Genomic DNA, 17,832 nt, shown 5'->3' on the forward strand with positions numbered 1-17,832 from the left:
CAGCAGAGGATGAGACGGTTTGATAGCATCACTGACTCAGTGGACACAAACTTGATCAAACTCCGGGAGATAGTGAAAGGCAGGGGAACCTGGCATGCTGCAGTCCATGGGGTCACAAAGAGTCAGACACGACTTAGACTTAGCGACTGAACAACAACAAAAGGCAGAGAGAAAAGTAGCAAAGTTGATACTATTTGATTAGTCTTATAGCTTCTGGCCAAAAGTGGTGCTTGTCACTTCTGCTCACATTCTGTTGATCAAAACAAATCACCTGGATAAGTCCAATATGAGTAGTGCAGACAATTTGTATGGAAATACAAAAAACCTCGAATAGCCAAAGTAATCTTGAGAAAGAAGAATGGAACTGGAGGAATCAACCTGCCTGACTTCAGACTCTACTACAAAGCCACAGTCATCAAGACAGTATGGTACTGGCACAAAGACAGAAATATAGATCAATGGAACAGAATAGAAAGCCCAGAGATAAATCCACAAACTTATGCACACCTTATCTTTGACAAAGGAGGCAAGGACATACAATGGAAAAAAGACAACCTCTTCAACAAGTGGTGCTGGGAAAACTGGTCAACCACTTGTAAAAGAATGAAACTAGAACACTTTCTAACACCATACACAAAAATAAACTCAAAATGGATTAGAGATCTAAATGTAAGACCAGAAACTATAAAACTCCTAGAGGAAAACATAGGCAAAACACTCTCTGACATAAATCACAGCAAGATCCTCTATGACCCACCTCCCAGAATATTGGAAATAAAAGCAAAACTAAACAAATGGGACCTAATGAAACTTAAAAGCTTTTGCACTACAAAGGAAACTATAAGTAAGGTGAAAAGACAGCCTTCAGATTGGGAGAAAATAATAGCAAATGAAGAAACAGACAAAGGATTAATCTCAAAAATATACAAGCAGCTCCTGCAGCTCAATTCCAGAAAAATAAATGACCCAATCAAAAATTGGGCCAAAGAACTAAACAGACATTTCTCCAAAGAAGACATACAGATGGCTAACAAACACATGAAAAGATGCTCAACATCACTTATTATCAGAGAAATGCAAATCAAAACCACAATGAGGTACCATTACACACCAGTCAGGATGGCTGCTATCCAAAAGTCTACAAGCAATAAATGCTGGAGAGGGTGTGGAGAAAAGGGAACCCTCTTACACTGTTGGTGGGAATGCAAACTAGTACAGCCACTATGGAAAACAGTGTGGAGATTTCTTAAAAAAACTGGAAATAGAACTGCCATATGACCCAGCAATCCCACTTCTGGGCATACACACTGAGGAAACCAGATCTGAATGAGACACGTGCACCCCAATATTCATCGCAGCACTATTTATAATAGCCAGGACATGGAAGCAACCTAGACGCCCATCAGCAGATGAATGGATAAAGAAGCTATGGTACATATACACTATGGAATATTACTCAGCCGTTAAAAAGAATTCATTTGAATCAGTTCTAATGAGATGGATGAAACTGGAGCCCATTATACAGAGTGAAGCAAGCCAGAAAGATAAAGAACATTACAGCATACTAACACATATATATGGAATTTAGAAAGATGGAAATGATAAACCCTATATGCAAAACAGAAAAAGAGACACAGAAATACAGAACAGACTTTTGAACTCTGTGGGAGAAGGTGAGGGTGGGATGTTTCGAAAGAACAGCATGTATACTATCTATGGTGAAACAGATCACCAGCCCAGGTGGGATGCATGAGACAATGCTCGGGCCTGGTGCACTGGGAAGACCCAGAGGAATCGGGTGGAGAGGGAGGGGGGAGGGGGGATCGGGATGGGGAATACGTGTAACTCTATGGCTGATTCATATCAATGTATGACAAAACCCACTGAAATGATGTGACGTAATTAGCCTCCAACTAATAAAAATTTTAAAAAAAATAAAAAAAATAAAATGTAGAAAAAAAAAGAAAAAGAAATAATCCTTAGTAAATTGAGAACAAGTCCTATGCAACAGATCATTTTACAGTCCAAAATAAAAATACAACCAAATATCCTTGAAAAAAAAAAAAAAAATGAGTAGTGCAGAGAGGTACCATCTTCACACAGGAAGGGCAGTTATTATTTGGGAATAATAATAAATTTCATTCTTTATGTTACTTGTCTTGGCTAGAATCTACAATATAATGCTGAATACAAGTGGAGAGAACAGACTCTTTTCTCTGATCTTAGGTGGAAAACTTTCCAGTTTTTCACTACTAAGTATGAGGTTAACTGTGAATTTTTTTTTTTTTTAATTAAAAATGTTTATTGGTTATTGACTTTAATCAGTTTAAAGGAAAGAAATATTCTTTCAAATGTGCTAATAAGAAAAAGACCCAGAGAAATGGACAAAGTTGGGTAGAATTTTCAGCGTTTTGAATACAAATAAAGCTCATAAATTTTATATGGATTCTAGGATATTTATTAATACTCCTCCAACAATGGGCTTGACATTGAACAGGACTATAAACATATGAACAAGTCCAATCCAATATATTTCAAAACAAGAAGATTCTTGAGAATAGAAATTCTGTCTTTTATAAGTACCCTTGCCATTCATTGGAGGAGAGGTTACAGGAAGTGTCTGTGAATTCTGAAATTCATGAACTTTGGAATTCATATACATTCTTAAACCACTAATAAAAGAAGACCATATAGATGGGCGCCCAACATATAAAAATATAGTAACCACATAATAATCAAAAACAATGTTCAGTAATGCCCACTAAAATGAACAAAGAGAAAAATACAGCATAAGAATATAAAACAAATATTTTATACCCCTACAAACAAAACAAAGGCATCTTTTTGGTTCTGTTGTTTTTATAAAAACTATGTGTGAAACACACACGTATGTGTATTTTTACAGGAAACTTGACAAATATAGAAAAGCACTTCTAAATAAAAATCACCTGTCATATCATCAACATGAATGTCATTCCTTTGACAAGAGCATAAAAAATTCATAGAAGGAGATGTGATCAGGGAAGGCCTTCCTAGCCTCAGGACCTGCGGATGACAATTTACCAACCACTTTAAAATCCATGGGCCAAACCTCTTTTTAGGCTCTCGAATATCTCTACTGTTGCCTAACTCCTGATACCACTGTATTTTAAATCAAGCCAATAGTGATCAATAAACAAGGATACATGTAAAGCTATGGTTCTAATCTAAAACTTCTTGTTCCCCAAATATTAAGAGCTGGATGGAATCTTAGACATTCATCTAGCACTCTTCACTATGCCTGTCCCCATTACTGAGAAGGAAACAGGAATGGGGAGGTTAAGTGATATATGCCCAAGTGTTACAGCTGAGTAACTTAAACCCAATCCCCTAACAGCCAGGCCAGGGCTCCGTCCAAGTGAACACACAGTGACTGAATCTCCCCAAGTGATGGAACTTCAGTTAAGTGGCTCGACTATGAATGAGCCTGAAAGGCAGACCACAGTGGATCTGTATGACCAGATGAAAGCTGCAATGCACTTTCAGCTCCACATAGGCAACTGTGGTGACTTTAGGGAGGCAAGTCACAGAAAGACCATATGGTCAAATGAAGAGTGTGCCCTGTGTCAACTGGTCATTGGAGCAACGTGAGAGCTCCACATTCCATTGAGATGTGAGGCTGGTGAAGTCACAAGAGTCATTTCTGGTTGACTGCACTGCCAGGACAGCTTGGGAGGCAGAAGAATCCAAAAGAGGCCCCTGAGAATATTAGGATTAAAATGAAGAAAACTCTTGAATCAGCTAGATTCCTCTTGGTCAGCAGGCACATATCCACAGAGGTCATATGACTTATGACCAATCATCTCCCTTCAAGTTCCAATCCAATTCAGTAAACCCTCAGATTTTCATCATCCCCACTTCAAGGCTGTCCTCTTATATCTAAAGCTTATCTTTGACTAAACAAATCTCAATTGACTAAAAGAGTGTAGAAATATGAAAGGTCAGGTTTCAGTTTCTTCTGATCAATCTAGGTCATTTCAGTCGTAAGAAGTCTCTTTAGCCTCATGTGGGCAGAGCTCAGTACAGATGTTCCTACTTTAAGTAGACTTCATTCTCAAATATAAGTGATTAAAGTTAAAAGTTACGATCATTTCTGGCTCTCTTCTTCCCACATCACAACTGTGGTGCAGGCTCAACGTGAAGAGTCAGACTGGGTGCCACGTCTCAGGAGGCTTGCTGGCGGATGAGCTCTTTCAACTGAGCCAGTCTGTCACTTTTCAGTGCTTCCCGGATGGAGTGGAAAAATCCAAAATAGTGTTCAAAGTTGTGCATCATAAGCAGGACACCAGCCAATAGCTCGTTCGTCACCAGCAGATGGTGGACGTACGCACGAGTGTGGTTCTTACAGCAATAACAGGAACACCCTCTCACGAGAGGACTGAAGTCCTCCTGGTACTTTTTTTCCTTCAGATTAATTTCAAATGATGTCATTTCTCGGTCGCAACTGGTTGTTTTACTTTTCTTTGTTTGATCCACATATTTTATTTCTTCCTGTGTTCCATCTTGTTGTAATAATGTCTCTTCAGGATTCGGCTGGTAATCAAAGCTGAAAGTCAGGGCGCATCCCCGCTCTGTCACTTGATAAGGGAAAAAACTCTCAAATAAATCCACTCCTCTTTCAATACACTCGAGCACCTCATCTGGCCGGCTAACACCACAGATGAGCCTTGGTTTGTCCTCCGGCAGCTCTGCAGTGACTGATGACAGCAAGTGCAGTCTAGTCTCCAGGGTTGCTGGATTCCCCTGAAAGCCATCCAGATGGAAGCCGCCAACAGGCCGCTTGGCTGTTTCTCGAGCCGACCTCAGCCTCTCCTCCGTCACGTCTCCACCTTCGATCACTCCAATGATCGAACTTTTCTGGAGGACCTCTGACTCTTCCTGTAGCTTCAGACAATTATCCAGGAAGAGAAGCGATCGGTCAACAGACTTTCTGGCTCTTTTTATGGAAGTTGCTTCATCGCAAGTTGCCTCTCCATCCGAAAGGCACTGGAACCAGTCTGGCTGAAGGGCCTGCTGAATGGCCATGAACTTGGACGCAGTCATTTCTACGCGTCCTCCAACACCCCACACAGACACTGACTTATTTGTTACATAACCAGCTGGGCAAGGGCTGACTGGATCATGCAGGGAACAGTACAAGAGCGATTCTGGCATGCCTATAAACTTTCCAACTCCTTCCTTATATTCTGCCAAGACTTCATGATGTTCTGCCAGTGAAGATAGTGTAAGCTGAGCCATGGCAGGAACCCCATGGATTTTATGCAGCGTGTGATGGGTCAGGTGAGGGGCGGAGCCAGCCTTGGTGTATAGAAGGCAGCCTGGGATGTCCATGGTGTGGTTCTCTGTTTTGCCAAGGTTTTTTATTTTTCCGAGGCGACAGCCATTAACCACCTTGGTAAGATTTAGCTTCATCTTAAAGGGATTCCTCTAAGTCGTGCAAACCTCCCAACTTCAGGGAACTTGAAACTCCCTAGTTTCTCTCCTTTGCTACCACGTGTCCAGCTCGCAAAATTCTCGGCCCGCACCACCGCCTCCGATGCCAGAGCCAATCCAACTGTGAATTTTTATAGATATCCTTTATCAGGTAAGGAATTTATCCTCAATTCCTGCATTAAGTTTTTTTAATGAAATAATGTTGTATTTTGTCAAATACTTTCTTGTTGTTTACCAGGTTTTATCTATGGTGTTCCCTTTAACCTACTAGCAGAATAGTCTACATTGATTGGTTTTCACATGTTCAATCACCCTTGAATTCCTAAGAAAAAATCCCACTTGGTCATGTTGTATAATCCTTTTTAAGTAATGGTGGATTTTGTTTACTTAGTTTGTGGGGACTTTTTAATCTTTACTAGGGCTTCCTTGGTGGCTCAGATGGTAAAGAATCTGCCTATGATGCGGGAGACCTGGGTTTGATCCCTGGGTTAGGAAGATCCTCTGGAGAAGGAAATGGGAATCCACTCCAGTACTCTTGCCTGGAAAATCCCATGGATGGAGGAGCCTGGTAGGCTACAGTCCATGTGGTCACAAGCAGTCGGACACGACTGAGCGACTTCACTCTCACTTTCACTTTCAATGGAGGATATTGGTCTGTAGTTTTCCTTTGATATTTTTGTCTGGTTTTGGATCAGAGTAATTCTGGCTTCGTAGAAATAGTTGCAAGTGTCACAGATAAAGTTACCCTGTGAATTGTTTTAGATTCTCAGTCAGTTCAGTCACTCAGTGGTGTCTGACTCTTAGCAACCCCATGGACTGCAGCATGCCAGGCTTCCCTGTCCATCACCAACTCCCAGAGCTTGCTCAAACTCACGTCCATCAAGCTGGTGATGCCATCCAACCATCTGATCCTCTGTCATCCCCTCTCCTCCTGCCTTCAATCTTTCCCAGCATCAGGGTCTTTTCCGCTGAGTCAGTTCTTCGTATCAGGTGGCCAAAGTATTGGATTTTCCACTTCAGCATCAGTCCTTCCAATGAATATTCAGGACTGATTTCCTTTAGGATTTACTGGTTGGATCTCCTTGCTGTCCAAGCGACTCTCAAGAGTCTTCTCCTACACCGCAGTTCAAAAGCATCAATTCTTTGACACTCAGCTTTCTTTAGCATCCAACTCTCACATCCATACATGACCACTGGAAACACCATAGCCTTGACTAGACCGATCTTTGTTGGCAAAGTAATGTCTCTGCTTTTTAATATGCTATCTAGGTTGGTCATAACTTTCCTTCCAAGGAGTAAGTGTCTTTTAATTTCATGGCTGCAGTCACCATCTGCAGTGATTTTGCCCCTTCCCCCCCCCCCCCCACAAATAAAGTCAGTCACTGTTTCCACTGTTTCCCCATCTATTTGCCATGAGGTGATGGAACCGGATGCCATGATCTCAGTTTTCTGAATGTAGAGCTTTAAGCCAACTTTTTCGCTCTCCTATTTCACTTTCATCAAGAAAATCTAGTTCTTTTTCACTTTCTGCCATAATGGTGGTGTCATCTGCATATCTGAGGTTATTGATATTTCTCCCAGCCAGTGAGGCCTGGCGTGCTGCGGTCCGTGGGGTCACAAAGAGTTGGACACAACTGAGCGACTGAACTGAACTGAACTGAACAGTTGTACTAAGTACATCTTTTATCTAGTGTGCCCATTAACACATATTTATTTTAATTACTTTCTGCAAGTTGTCTTTTAAATAAGATTGAAGAAAAAACTGTAATAAATGACCAAAAAAATCACATTCCTTTCTTAAAATTTTATTTATTTATTTTAATTGGAGGCTAATTGCTTTACAATATTGTGGTGGTTTTTACCATACATAGACATGAATCAGCCATGAGTGTACATGTGTCCTCCCCTCCCACCTCTCTCCCCACCCCACCCCTCTGGATTGTCCCAGAGCACCAGCTTTGAGTGCCCTGCTTCATGCAACGAACTTGCACTGGTCATCTGTTTTACGTATGGTAATATACATGTTTCAGTGCTATTCTCTCAAATCATCCCACCCTCGCCTTCTCCCACAGAATCCAAAAGTCTGTTCTTTACAGCTGTATCTCTTTTGCTGTCTTGCATATAGGGTCATCATTACCATCTTTCTAAATTCCATATATATGCATTAATATATTGTATTGGTGTTTCTCTTTCTGACTTACTTCACATTCCTTTTGATATTTACCTTTTCTTATTTTCTCTACTAGTACTCTTCCTTAGTTTATATGATTTTATTTATTGTACAGTGTATTCTATTTTAGGCTGATAAAACAGTTCTGAAAGTAAAAAACTATTAGTTTTTGTTTATCTGAGTGTGTCTTAACTGGTATTGAAAGAGTAGTTTGCTGTTATCAAGATCTTTCTTGACTTTTTTTTCTCAACACCTGCATTTTTCATCCTTGGGTCTTCTCACCACAATGGTTTCTGAAATAAATTGTTAATCTTATTGGGTAATAATATGATGAATCACTTCTTTATTTCTACTTTTTTTTAAACCACTTGAAAGAATTTTTATTAAACCAGACACATTCTAAGTGTATGACTTCTCAAAAACAAACACTACTCACACCAAAGGTCATATACCTCTAAACCAGTTTTTTTCCTGATTTTTTACCAAATGGGACAAATAATAGTTTGAAATTATTTTTTTTCATTTATTTTTATTATTTGGAGGCTAATTACTTTACAATATTGTAGTGGTTTTTGCCGTACATTGACATGAATCAGCCATGGATTTACATGTGTTCCCCATCCAGATCCCCCCTCCCTTCCCCCTCCCCATCCCATCCCTCTGGGTCTTCCCAGTGCACCAGCCCTGAGCACTTGTCTCATGCATCTATTTCTACTTTCAAGGTTCTCTATCTTTTGGTAACTTGGTTATGATATGCCTAGGCGTAGAACTCTTTGAATTTATCCTGTTTTGACATGTTGAGTTTTTGACACTGCAGATTTTTTTTAATTAACTTTGGGAAATTTACCACCATTTATTGCTTTGATCATTCTGTGTGGTCCTTTTTCTTTTGCCTCATTTTGTGAGAATCCATTATGTGTGTGCTGATATTGTCATGGTGTCCCTCGGGTCTCTGATAATCTGTTTATTTTTCTTTATTTTTTCTTTCCATTCTTCAGGCTGAATTATCCAAATTGACATAGCTTTGATTTGTTGGAGTTTTTTTCTGCCTGTTCATAAATGTTATTGTGTTCCTCTAGTGATTTTTCTACAAGTTATCATATTTTTCAACTCCAGAATTTCTACTTGGTCCTTTATCTTAATTTCTATATCTTTGATGACACTTACTATTGATCATACTTCGATCTTATGTTTTCCTTTTGTTCTTCATATTTGATTTCCTTTAGTTCTTTGAACTTATTTAAACAGCTAATCTAGAGTCTTTATCAAGTAAGTTCCATATTTGGTTTTCCTCAGGGATATTTTCTACTGATTGTTTTTTTCTTTGTGTATGGATCATATACTCTTGCTTCCTTGTCTTGTATGTTTTATTGGAAATTATACATTTAAAATGATAAAATGCAGCAACTCTGGAGATCAGGATCTCCTGTCTAAAAGGACTTTTTAAAATTGAGATATAAAAAAATAAAAGAAAATTGAGATATAATTGACATGTAATATTGTGTAAGTTTAAAGTGTACAATATGTCAATATATATAGTGATTGCAATAAAATTACTACAAAAGCATTAACTAACACTTCTATCATGATATGATTTTAATTTCTTTGTTGTTGCTGCTGCTTCTGTTCGTAAATTTTTGTCATTTTTATTTAAAAGTTGACTTTTCCTTGACTTTTCTGGAAATATTCTGAATTTTGTTGTGTGTGTTCAGTGGAGTTTCTGATTGGTTGACTTAAAAGGCAACTAGTGTTGAAAGGAAATCTCCTTAAATGTCTGAAACATCTTTTAGTCTTTGGTGAAGATCTCTGTGTGAATTTGGGGCTTGTCTTCAACACTCATTCATACAGTTCACAACTCTACCTTAGGCTTCAGTTTCTACTTGCAATGATGATCTCCAAAGTCAGCCGCAAGTTAGGGAATAGGACCATCTCAGGTTTTTTCTGAAAATTCTACACAGCTGTATGCATTTTCTTGGGCTTATAGATTCCTGGGGTATGTCAGAACTTTTCAACGTGTCTATAAATATATTGTTACCAAGATTTTCCTTTTAAGATATTAGTTAGTCTCTTGTTTGCATTACCAGTTATCCAACTCGTCAGGTATCCACAAAATGAAAAACTTGCTCATAATTGCTTTGATGAATGCCACTGGGTAAAGCCATTTCACAGTGGAAGGGCTCTAAGTTACACCAAATACAGACTTCCTTGCAAACGAAGTCTTCCAATTTATCACCAAATACTTGATATCATGACAATTTATTGGCAATGCTTCTGTTTATCTTTGTTAAAGCTCCTTGTTTGTCTTTGCCATCTTGAGATGCTATAACAAAATACAATTGAATGGTATTAAACATGACATTTATTTCTCACAGTTATGGGGCTGGTTCAAAATCAAGGTCCTGATTGAATCAGTTCCTGGTGAGGGTTCTCCTCTTGACTTGCAGATGGCCAGTTCTTGCTGTATCTCACAAGGAAGAGACAGAAAGAGCTCTCTAGTATCCCTTCTTATAGAGACAATAATCCCATCATGAGGACCCCACCTTCTTGACCTCATCTACCTCATTACCTCCCAATTGCCCTGTCTCAAAAGAGCATCATATTGGAGGTTCGTGATTCAACATAAAAATTTTGGGAGAAAACAAATATTTGGTTCATAATACTGCTCTGAATGTGATTCAGCCATTTTTCTTGACTACATGCTCCTCAGGTTGCTGCAAACCATTGGATAATTCCAGCATTTTGAAAAAGATATCCAAAAGTGTAGTTGGTTTTCTCACTTCTTCTATGAAGGAGAGAATTTTGTATGATCCTAAATTTTCTACCCTCCACATTTTAATACACATTAAAATATTCATTGTTTTCTAATCACATCTAAAGTTTTTCAGTGTGTGCTGTGTATATTATGTGTTCAGTCGCTAAATCATGTCTGACTCTTTACAACTCCATGGAATGAAGCATACCAGTCTTTTCTGTCTGCCACCATCTCCCAGAGTTTGCTCAAATTCATGTGCATTGAGTTGGTGATGCTATCTAAACATCTTATCTTCTTCATCCCCTTCTCCCTTTCTCTTCAGCCTTCCCGACATCAGGGTTTTTCCTGAGTCAGCTCTTCACATCAGGTAGCCAGAGTATTAGAGCTTCAGCTTGAGCATCAATCCTTCCAACGAATATTCAGGGTTGATTTCCCTTAGGATTGACTGGTTCAATCTCCATGCTGTCCAAGGGACTCTCAAGAGTCTTCTCAAGCACCACACTCTGAAAGCATCAATTTGTCAGTGATCAGCCTTCTTTATGGCCCAACTCTCACAGCCATACATGACTACTGAAAAAAAAACATAGTTTTGACTAGACGGACTTTTGTCGGCAAAGTGATGTCTCTGCTTTTTAATATGCTGTCTAGGTCCTTCAAGAAGCAAGCGCCTTGTAATTTCATGGCTGCAGTCACCATCTGCAGTGATTTTGGAGCCCAAGAAAATAAAGTCTGTCACTGCTTCCACTATTTCCCCATCTATTTGCTGTGAAGTGATGGGACCGGATGCCATGATCTCAGTTTTTTGAATGTTGAATTTTAAGCCAGATTTTTCACTGTCCTCTTTCATCCTCATCAAGGGACTCTTTCGATTCCTCTTCACTTACTCCCATCGGAGTGGTGTCACCAGCATATCTGAGGTTGTTGATATTTCACCCAGCATCTTGATTCCAGCTTGTAATTCATCCATCCCAGCATATCTCGTGATGTACTCTGCATATAAGCTAAATAAACAGGGATTTGACAATATACAGCTTTATCGTACTCATTTCCCAAATTTGAACCAGTCAGTTGTTCCAAGTCTGGTTCTAACTGTTGTTTCTTGACCTGCATACAAGTTTCTCAGGAGACAGGTAAGGAAGTCTGGTACTCCCATAAATGGAAGAATTTTCCAGTTTGTTGTGATCCCCACAATCAAAGGCTTTAGTATAGTCAATGAAGCAGAAGTAGATGTTTTTCTGGAACTCCCTTGCTTTCTCCATGATCCAATGACTATTTGGCCCATTGAAACCATCCTTCATCCTGTTTATGATTTTTGTTATAATTTTTATTGATGTATAGTTGATATACAGTGTTATGTTAGTATCAGGTGTGTAGCATAGTGAGTCAATATATTGACAGCTTATACCCCTTTAAAAGTTATTACAGGACTTCCCTGTTAACCCAGTGGTTAGGAATCTGCCTGCCAGTGCAGGGGTCATGGGTTAGATTTCTGGTCCGGGAAGATTCCACATGCTGCAGGGCAACTAAGCTGATGTGCCACAAACTACTGAAGCCTGCACAGTCTGGAGCCCAGGCTCTACAACAAGAGAATTGAGAAGCCTCCACACCGCAACTAAAGAGTAGGCCCCACTCACCACAACTAGAGAGAAAGCCCATGCACAGCCAAAACAAAAAAGTTATTGCAAAATAAAGGCTATAATTTCCTGTACTGTGCAATATATTCTTGCTGCTTACCTCTTTTATATAGTAGTTTGTATCTCTTAGTCCCATTCCCCTAGTTTGCCCCCCTCTTCCCTTGCCCCTCTGGTAACCACCAGTTTGTTTTCTATATCTGTGAGTCTGTTTCTGCTTTGCTATATATATTCATTTGCTTTATTTGATAAGTTTTAGCAGCAAATAGATACCTGGATTATAGAATAGAAGGTAGGGAGGAAAGAATGGACAATGAAGGCAAGCTGTCACGCTGCAACTGCTGCCATCTGTTCCCCTCCCCAGCCCAGCTCTGAAATGCCCTGGTGCTCTGCTGCAAATGCTACAGGCTAGAATGGTGGCTTTTCTCTCTCAAGTCAGGCAGAATGGTCAGTGAGAAGATCGTAACTCAGATCCTCTCTACCAACATCTTTTATCTAAGCACCTAGCCCTTCTTACTTCTGGGGTTGAAGTTTCCTTCTACACCAGGAAGCAAACATCCTTTCTAAACTGAGGTCCTTTCTCTCTCAATTAAAACTTGAGTTTCTCAAAATCTACACTCTTCTCTCCCTCCTGGTCATGTCCATGGCTCAGCTGATGTCGACAGTGTTTAAACACCTTTCTGCTTACTTAAAATATAACCTTGGACAAGTTATGTAATAGCTTTGGACATTCAGGATACTCTTCTATAAGATGCATGTAATGATTAGGTAATAGGGTTGTTTTGAAGATTTAATTCAGCAAATAATTTTGATTAGCCAAAATGACACATATAAATCTTCTGGTAAAGAGTAGATATTGAATCAACACTTTGGTCACCTGATGTGAAGAGCTGACCCATTGGAAAAGACCCTGATGCTGGGAAAAACTGAGGAGAAGGGGACAACAGAGGACAAGATGGTTGGATGGCATCACAGACTCAATGGACAGGAGCTTGAGCAAACTCTGGGAGATAGCGAAGGTCAGGGAAGCCTGACATGCTGTTGTCCATGAGGTCACAAAGAGTTGGACATGACTTAGACACTGAACAACAAGTTCCTCATGTAATACAGTCCTTAGGTGGGGTGTCCTGTCCTGTGCAATTCAAATAAGATAGACATGACCACTTGTGGTGTTTTCTAGAGGTCCAGAGCCTTCCTATAATTTCTGGCATTTCCTAGGAATTTTCACTCTTATGGTCGCTTCTCTGACTGGTTTTCCAGGGCTCCCCATCTCACTCAGCTCTACACTTCTTTATTATCCTGTACCCCATATATACACATGTATATACTTAGCTGCAGCAGAGCCAAGTGTGCCTTCCTTTAATTCCCCAAATCATTACCAGTACCAAGTAGTTTCATGTAATAAACTCTTACCAAAGTTTCTGTCAGGGAATGTGTGCATGTGTATGTGCTATGCCTTAGCACAGGATGGCTGGGATGCTGAAAATGAGATCAGACCTCTGGATAATTTTAAAGTCGCTGACATTTTACCAACATGGATTATCTGTTGGCTGACTCTCCTCCCAATGTCCCTGGTCTCCAGTGACATTTCAGGTTTCCCCTCTCCAGGGCCCTCCTTCCCACTGCCCATCACCCACATAGTTTTCATAACTAAAATGTTCCCACACTAGGTTTCTCTCATGAGAATCGTGAAGACCAGTGGAGGAGGGGATTGTGACTTGCTCTCCATTGCCCTAAAGGCAACCAGTGAATGAGCAGCCCATATTTTCAATCAATATAAAAAGTTTCTGACCACAGGATGCATGAACCACATTTTAAGCTGATTTGTCTATTAGGTGGAGTAGGGGAAAAATAAAACTAGTTTTTAATATTCTCTTGTCTGGAATGCTGCACAGCAAGTTTTAGAAAGGAGCACAGACTAGACTTCAGAAGATTTGCTTAGAATGGGAAAGGGGCTGTGACTGGGGGGATATGTCTTCAGCTTGTTGTCAAGAGTCCAGGTCTTGCCGTTTGATTAGCTCTATGACCTTTTACAGGTAATAAGATCCCTCTTGGAGGAGGGGTTTACATCCATAAAGGATTTAATATACAGTACCTGACTACCTTAAGTGTATGGTCATAGGGCCAGTCCTGTGTACCCCACTTTGGGGCTTTCTGCCTGAGCAGCTGAGGGAGAAGCCTCAACAGGAAGAAGAAGGAGGTAAGTTAAGAGGATGGTGCTGCTCCTCCAGAACATGGGAGGTGAGAGCCTCGGATAATGTAGGGTATCCAGCATGGGGAGAAGAAGCCAGGGCCTGACCTTCAGCCAGTTGTGTGGAGGCTGACGCAGCTGAGGCTGTGGCCAGGAGGAGGGTATAGATGTCTATCTCTTCCCCTCTGTGAGAGCAGGAACAGAGCTGGCAGAGACTATAGGGAAATGCTTGGCTGTGGCACAATTTCATGGGGGGTCTGGCTTTGCCTTGTATATATAGGGATCCCTGGTGACAGCTGGGAAGGCCATACAGATGCAAGCAACAGGTAAACGCCAATATTTGTGTTGGGATTTGAGAAGTTGACACTTCCCCCGAAGAACTTTGTTCCTTGCCGCAGCTTCTTACATAGGAAACTGAGAGTTGAAGTTTCTTAAAAATTAGAAAGAAAATTTGACTCATTAAATGGAAAAGAGACAGAGCAGCCACCAAGCCAAGATGGGGCTTTGTTGTTGTTTAGTCTCTAAATCATCTGTAACTCTTTTGCAACCCCATGGACTGTAAACTGCCAGCCTCCTCTGTCCATGGAATTCTCCAGGCAAGAATACTAGAGTGGCCTTCCATTTGCTTCTCCAGGGGATTTTCCCAACCCAAGAATCAAACCCATATCTCCTACATCTCCTGCATTGGTAGGCAGATTCTTTACCCGTGAGCACCTGGGAAGCTCAAGATGGGGCTTAGCCTAGCCTTTTTGCAGAGCATGGCTTCTGTCGCTGACCATAGCCTGGCACTGGTGAGCTGGGCTGCCTGGGGCAGAGCCATTACCCCAGGAAATCACGGAAGAGTATGTGAGAACTCCAAGCTGTCTGTGACTTCACTGGGTGGGGTCTGTCCAACAGTATGCCAGGCACATCACAGAGTGAGATTATTTATACATTCATTTTAAAATGTCTTATTGAGTGTGTACTGTATATGCTGGGGATAAGATTAAAGGAGTTTCTCTAGACTGACAGAGCTCGGGCTTCCCAGGTGGCGCTAGTGGTAAAGAACCCGCCTGCCAATGCATGAGACAGAGACTGACAGAGAACTAATGCTGGCCAGTGGTCCACTAGAAACAAATTTGTTAGCTCCACCCTGAGGGTGGGAAGCTGGGGCCCAAGCTTTTCTCTTCTCTTGCAGCTACCTTCATCAATATTTCCTCTGCAGCTGAACTGGCTGGCAGGCAACCTGCAATGAGGCACTGCTCAGAAGACCCCCACCTCTGCTGGACCTCCTGGCTCCTGGGATTCATCAGTCTCCTTCTCAGTGAGTGGCCTGGATTCCTGGGGAGGGAGGGATATCGGATAAAGCCAGCAAAGCAGGACCCTACCACTTGGAGTGCTCTTTAGGTTTTGACGTCTTTGTTGAATAAAAAGGGAAAACAACTCTAAGTTTTCAAAAGCAGTGTACTTTGTTTAGAACCCCAGAGTGCAAGGAAAGAATAATATGGCCTTTTTGGTTGTGGCAAGTCTGGGATCCGTGAGTTCAGATAGCCTGTCTGCATTAAGAAGACCCTTTCCAAGAAGGTGAGGTTGCTACTGCTGCAGTAACAGGGAAGCCAAGAGAGCCTGCCCAGGGTCCTGGGGAGAGGGAGGGAGACAAAGAACATGGCTCCTTAGGGCAGAGGGCAAGGGACTGAGGTTCTCCTGGTCTAGACTCAGAGGGGCCCTCGAAGCTTATACAACACATCGTGGAAGAGGAGGCCAACAAGAGCCCCAGGTCTGGGCCAGAGGAAGCAACTCTAGTCAGGCTCCTTGGGCTTCTCTACTAGAAAGGATAGTGAACATGCACTCTCCACCAGGGTTTGGGGTGCAGATCCTAGCAGATCTTCACAAAGGAGAGAGTCCTTGAAGTCTCCAGTTTATCTCAGAAGAGTTTATATAGTTTGCATTCTACCTCAGTGTTAGTTTTCATTTTGAAAAGTTGAAAAATTATCTTCCAGTAAGACAAATTCTCTGGGAGGATGCCCTCTAAAATGCAAAGCACTGTTTTAGGGCAAAATCCTAGAAACAATGAATCTTTACATCAATTTGGAAATGATTGAACAAGATGGGAAGTTTCTGTACAGTGGAGTATTAGGAAGCTAGGGGAAAAAAACAGTTTACCAATTGTCTGGGAGGTGTTTCTAATTTTTGATAGCATCAGATGTATGGATTTCCATCAGTAAGATGCAGAAAACTGTATATAATAAAATCCTAATCTTGTAAATAAGAGAGTAATCTGTGATGTTTAAAATCTATATACCCACATATTTATAAGAGTAGGAGAAAATGCAGAAGAAAATGTAATAGATGACTAACAGGGGATTAAAATGGAGGGAAAGTTTGGAGGTGGGAGAAGAAAAAGTGGAGAGAATAAGGAGTTGAGCAAAAAAGAGGAACTGAAAGAAAAAGAGAATGTCCTAAAGAAGGATGCGTACCAAGCAATTATCCTTCAATTAAAAATAAACAAATCTAGAAAATTCACAGGAAAGATGTGGATACATCTATAAATTTATGAAAGATTAGACATTTGTATATATAAAAATTAAATACAAACGAATGAAGAAAAGAAAATATAGTGGATTCTGAATTCTGGATAAAATTAAACAAATTAGAGAGCATTTGTAAAAACGGGCCATCATATTAATGAAGGGCATTGAAATAAGGACTATATCCCATTTAACTAGATTGCTTCTGTCTACAGTAAAATGTAGACTTTCTTCATGTTTCCGTGTTATTTAACTGCAAAAATATGTTCAAAATTATAGTCTTATCTAAAGTCTGGGACTAGAAATTCACAAATTAAAAACAAAGAGATGGAGACAAAGTGAGATAAAGGGAGAAAAAAAGAGAGAGAAATGGTTTGAATTTCTCATGTTAGAGATGAGACAATTTGCACACAGAGAAGGAAAATGACTTTCTCAAGGTCACCCAGGATCAGGGAAGGAGTGGAATTTGTTGCCCCCTTAGCCCCAGCCTCCATAGTACTGAATAAGATGGATACTTCCCAGTGGAGGTTGGGCACCCTGGGTGAACTAGAAGAGGCATCATTGGAAGGAACATTAAATTGCTCTATACATTTGGAGGGGTAGGTGGTGAGGAATGATGCTGTGGGTTAAGTATCTTTGTCTGTATCATTCTTAACACCTTTAACCCTTTTCTGGACATGAGTTCGGAAGTAGTGGGAAAGGAAGCTTGAAGGTGAGTTCAGTTTGCACTGGAATTTCCCAGAGACACAGAAGCTACTGATAGGTCCTGGGAAGATGCACTCACCAGAGCAATAGTCTCCTTCATGCCCTCAGAGTGTCCCTGTATCTACTGGCAGAACACAAAGAAGAAAGGGCCCCTACCATCACTGACATCTAGAGAGAGTCATGGAGATGGAGGAGACAGTGCAAAGGTACAGGTGGGTTTGATTGTGAGTTGAGAAAAAATGGCTATTGATTTCCTGGTGTGATGACGAAGGAAGGGTCAGAAATGTGAACAAAATTTTATGTTGATTTTTAAATTTTATATCATTTAAATAAACTTCACTCTCTTGTTTATAACCACAGCCTTTCTGGCTTAATTTTCTTCCTCAGGATTAGATCTTTTGTAG

General features: G+C 40.6%; 2 protein-coding genes across 9 annotated transcripts in view; one reads left to right on the plus strand and one right to left on the minus strand.

Annotated features, from left to right (window-relative positions):
• Positions 1 to 2,841: 2,841 nt before the first annotated feature.
• LOC122677887 (queuine tRNA-ribosyltransferase accessory subunit 2) lies at positions 2,842 to 5,567 on the minus strand. The gene has a single exon (XM_043878197.1). The coding sequence runs from the start codon at positions 5,449 to 5,451 to the stop codon at positions 4,204 to 4,206; it is 1,248 nt and encodes a 415-aa protein (XP_043734132.1). The 5' UTR covers positions 5,452 to 5,567; the 3' UTR covers positions 2,842 to 4,203.
• An 8,353-nt stretch (positions 5,568 to 13,920) lies between these two features.
• The window catches only part of LOC122677995 (SLAM family member 5-like), a 29,824-nt gene continuing 25,912 nt past the window's right edge, over positions 13,921 to 17,832 (plus strand). For 4 of the 8 annotated variants that reach the window (XM_043878367.1, XM_043878361.1, XM_043878366.1 and 1 more), the window contains exons 1-3: positions 13,921 to 14,225; positions 15,394 to 15,519; positions 17,537 to 17,634. In XM_043878367.1, coding sequence (XP_043734302.1) covers positions 14,138 to 14,225; positions 15,394 to 15,519; positions 17,537 to 17,634 — 312 coding nt within the window. In that variant the 5' untranslated portion in view covers positions 13,921 to 14,137. Of the gene's footprint in view, positions 14,226 to 15,286; positions 15,520 to 17,536; positions 17,635 to 17,832 lie in introns of those variants that run through there. The other 4 variants (XM_043878365.1, XM_043878364.1, XM_043878362.1 and 1 more) reach the window with 4 other exon arrangements.

The sequence above is a fragment of the Cervus elaphus genome, chromosome 20 (genome assembly GCF_910594005.1).
Source record: "Cervus elaphus chromosome 20, mCerEla1.1, whole genome shotgun sequence".
Taxonomy (NCBI): Eukaryota; Metazoa; Chordata; class Mammalia; order Artiodactyla; family Cervidae; genus Cervus; species Cervus elaphus.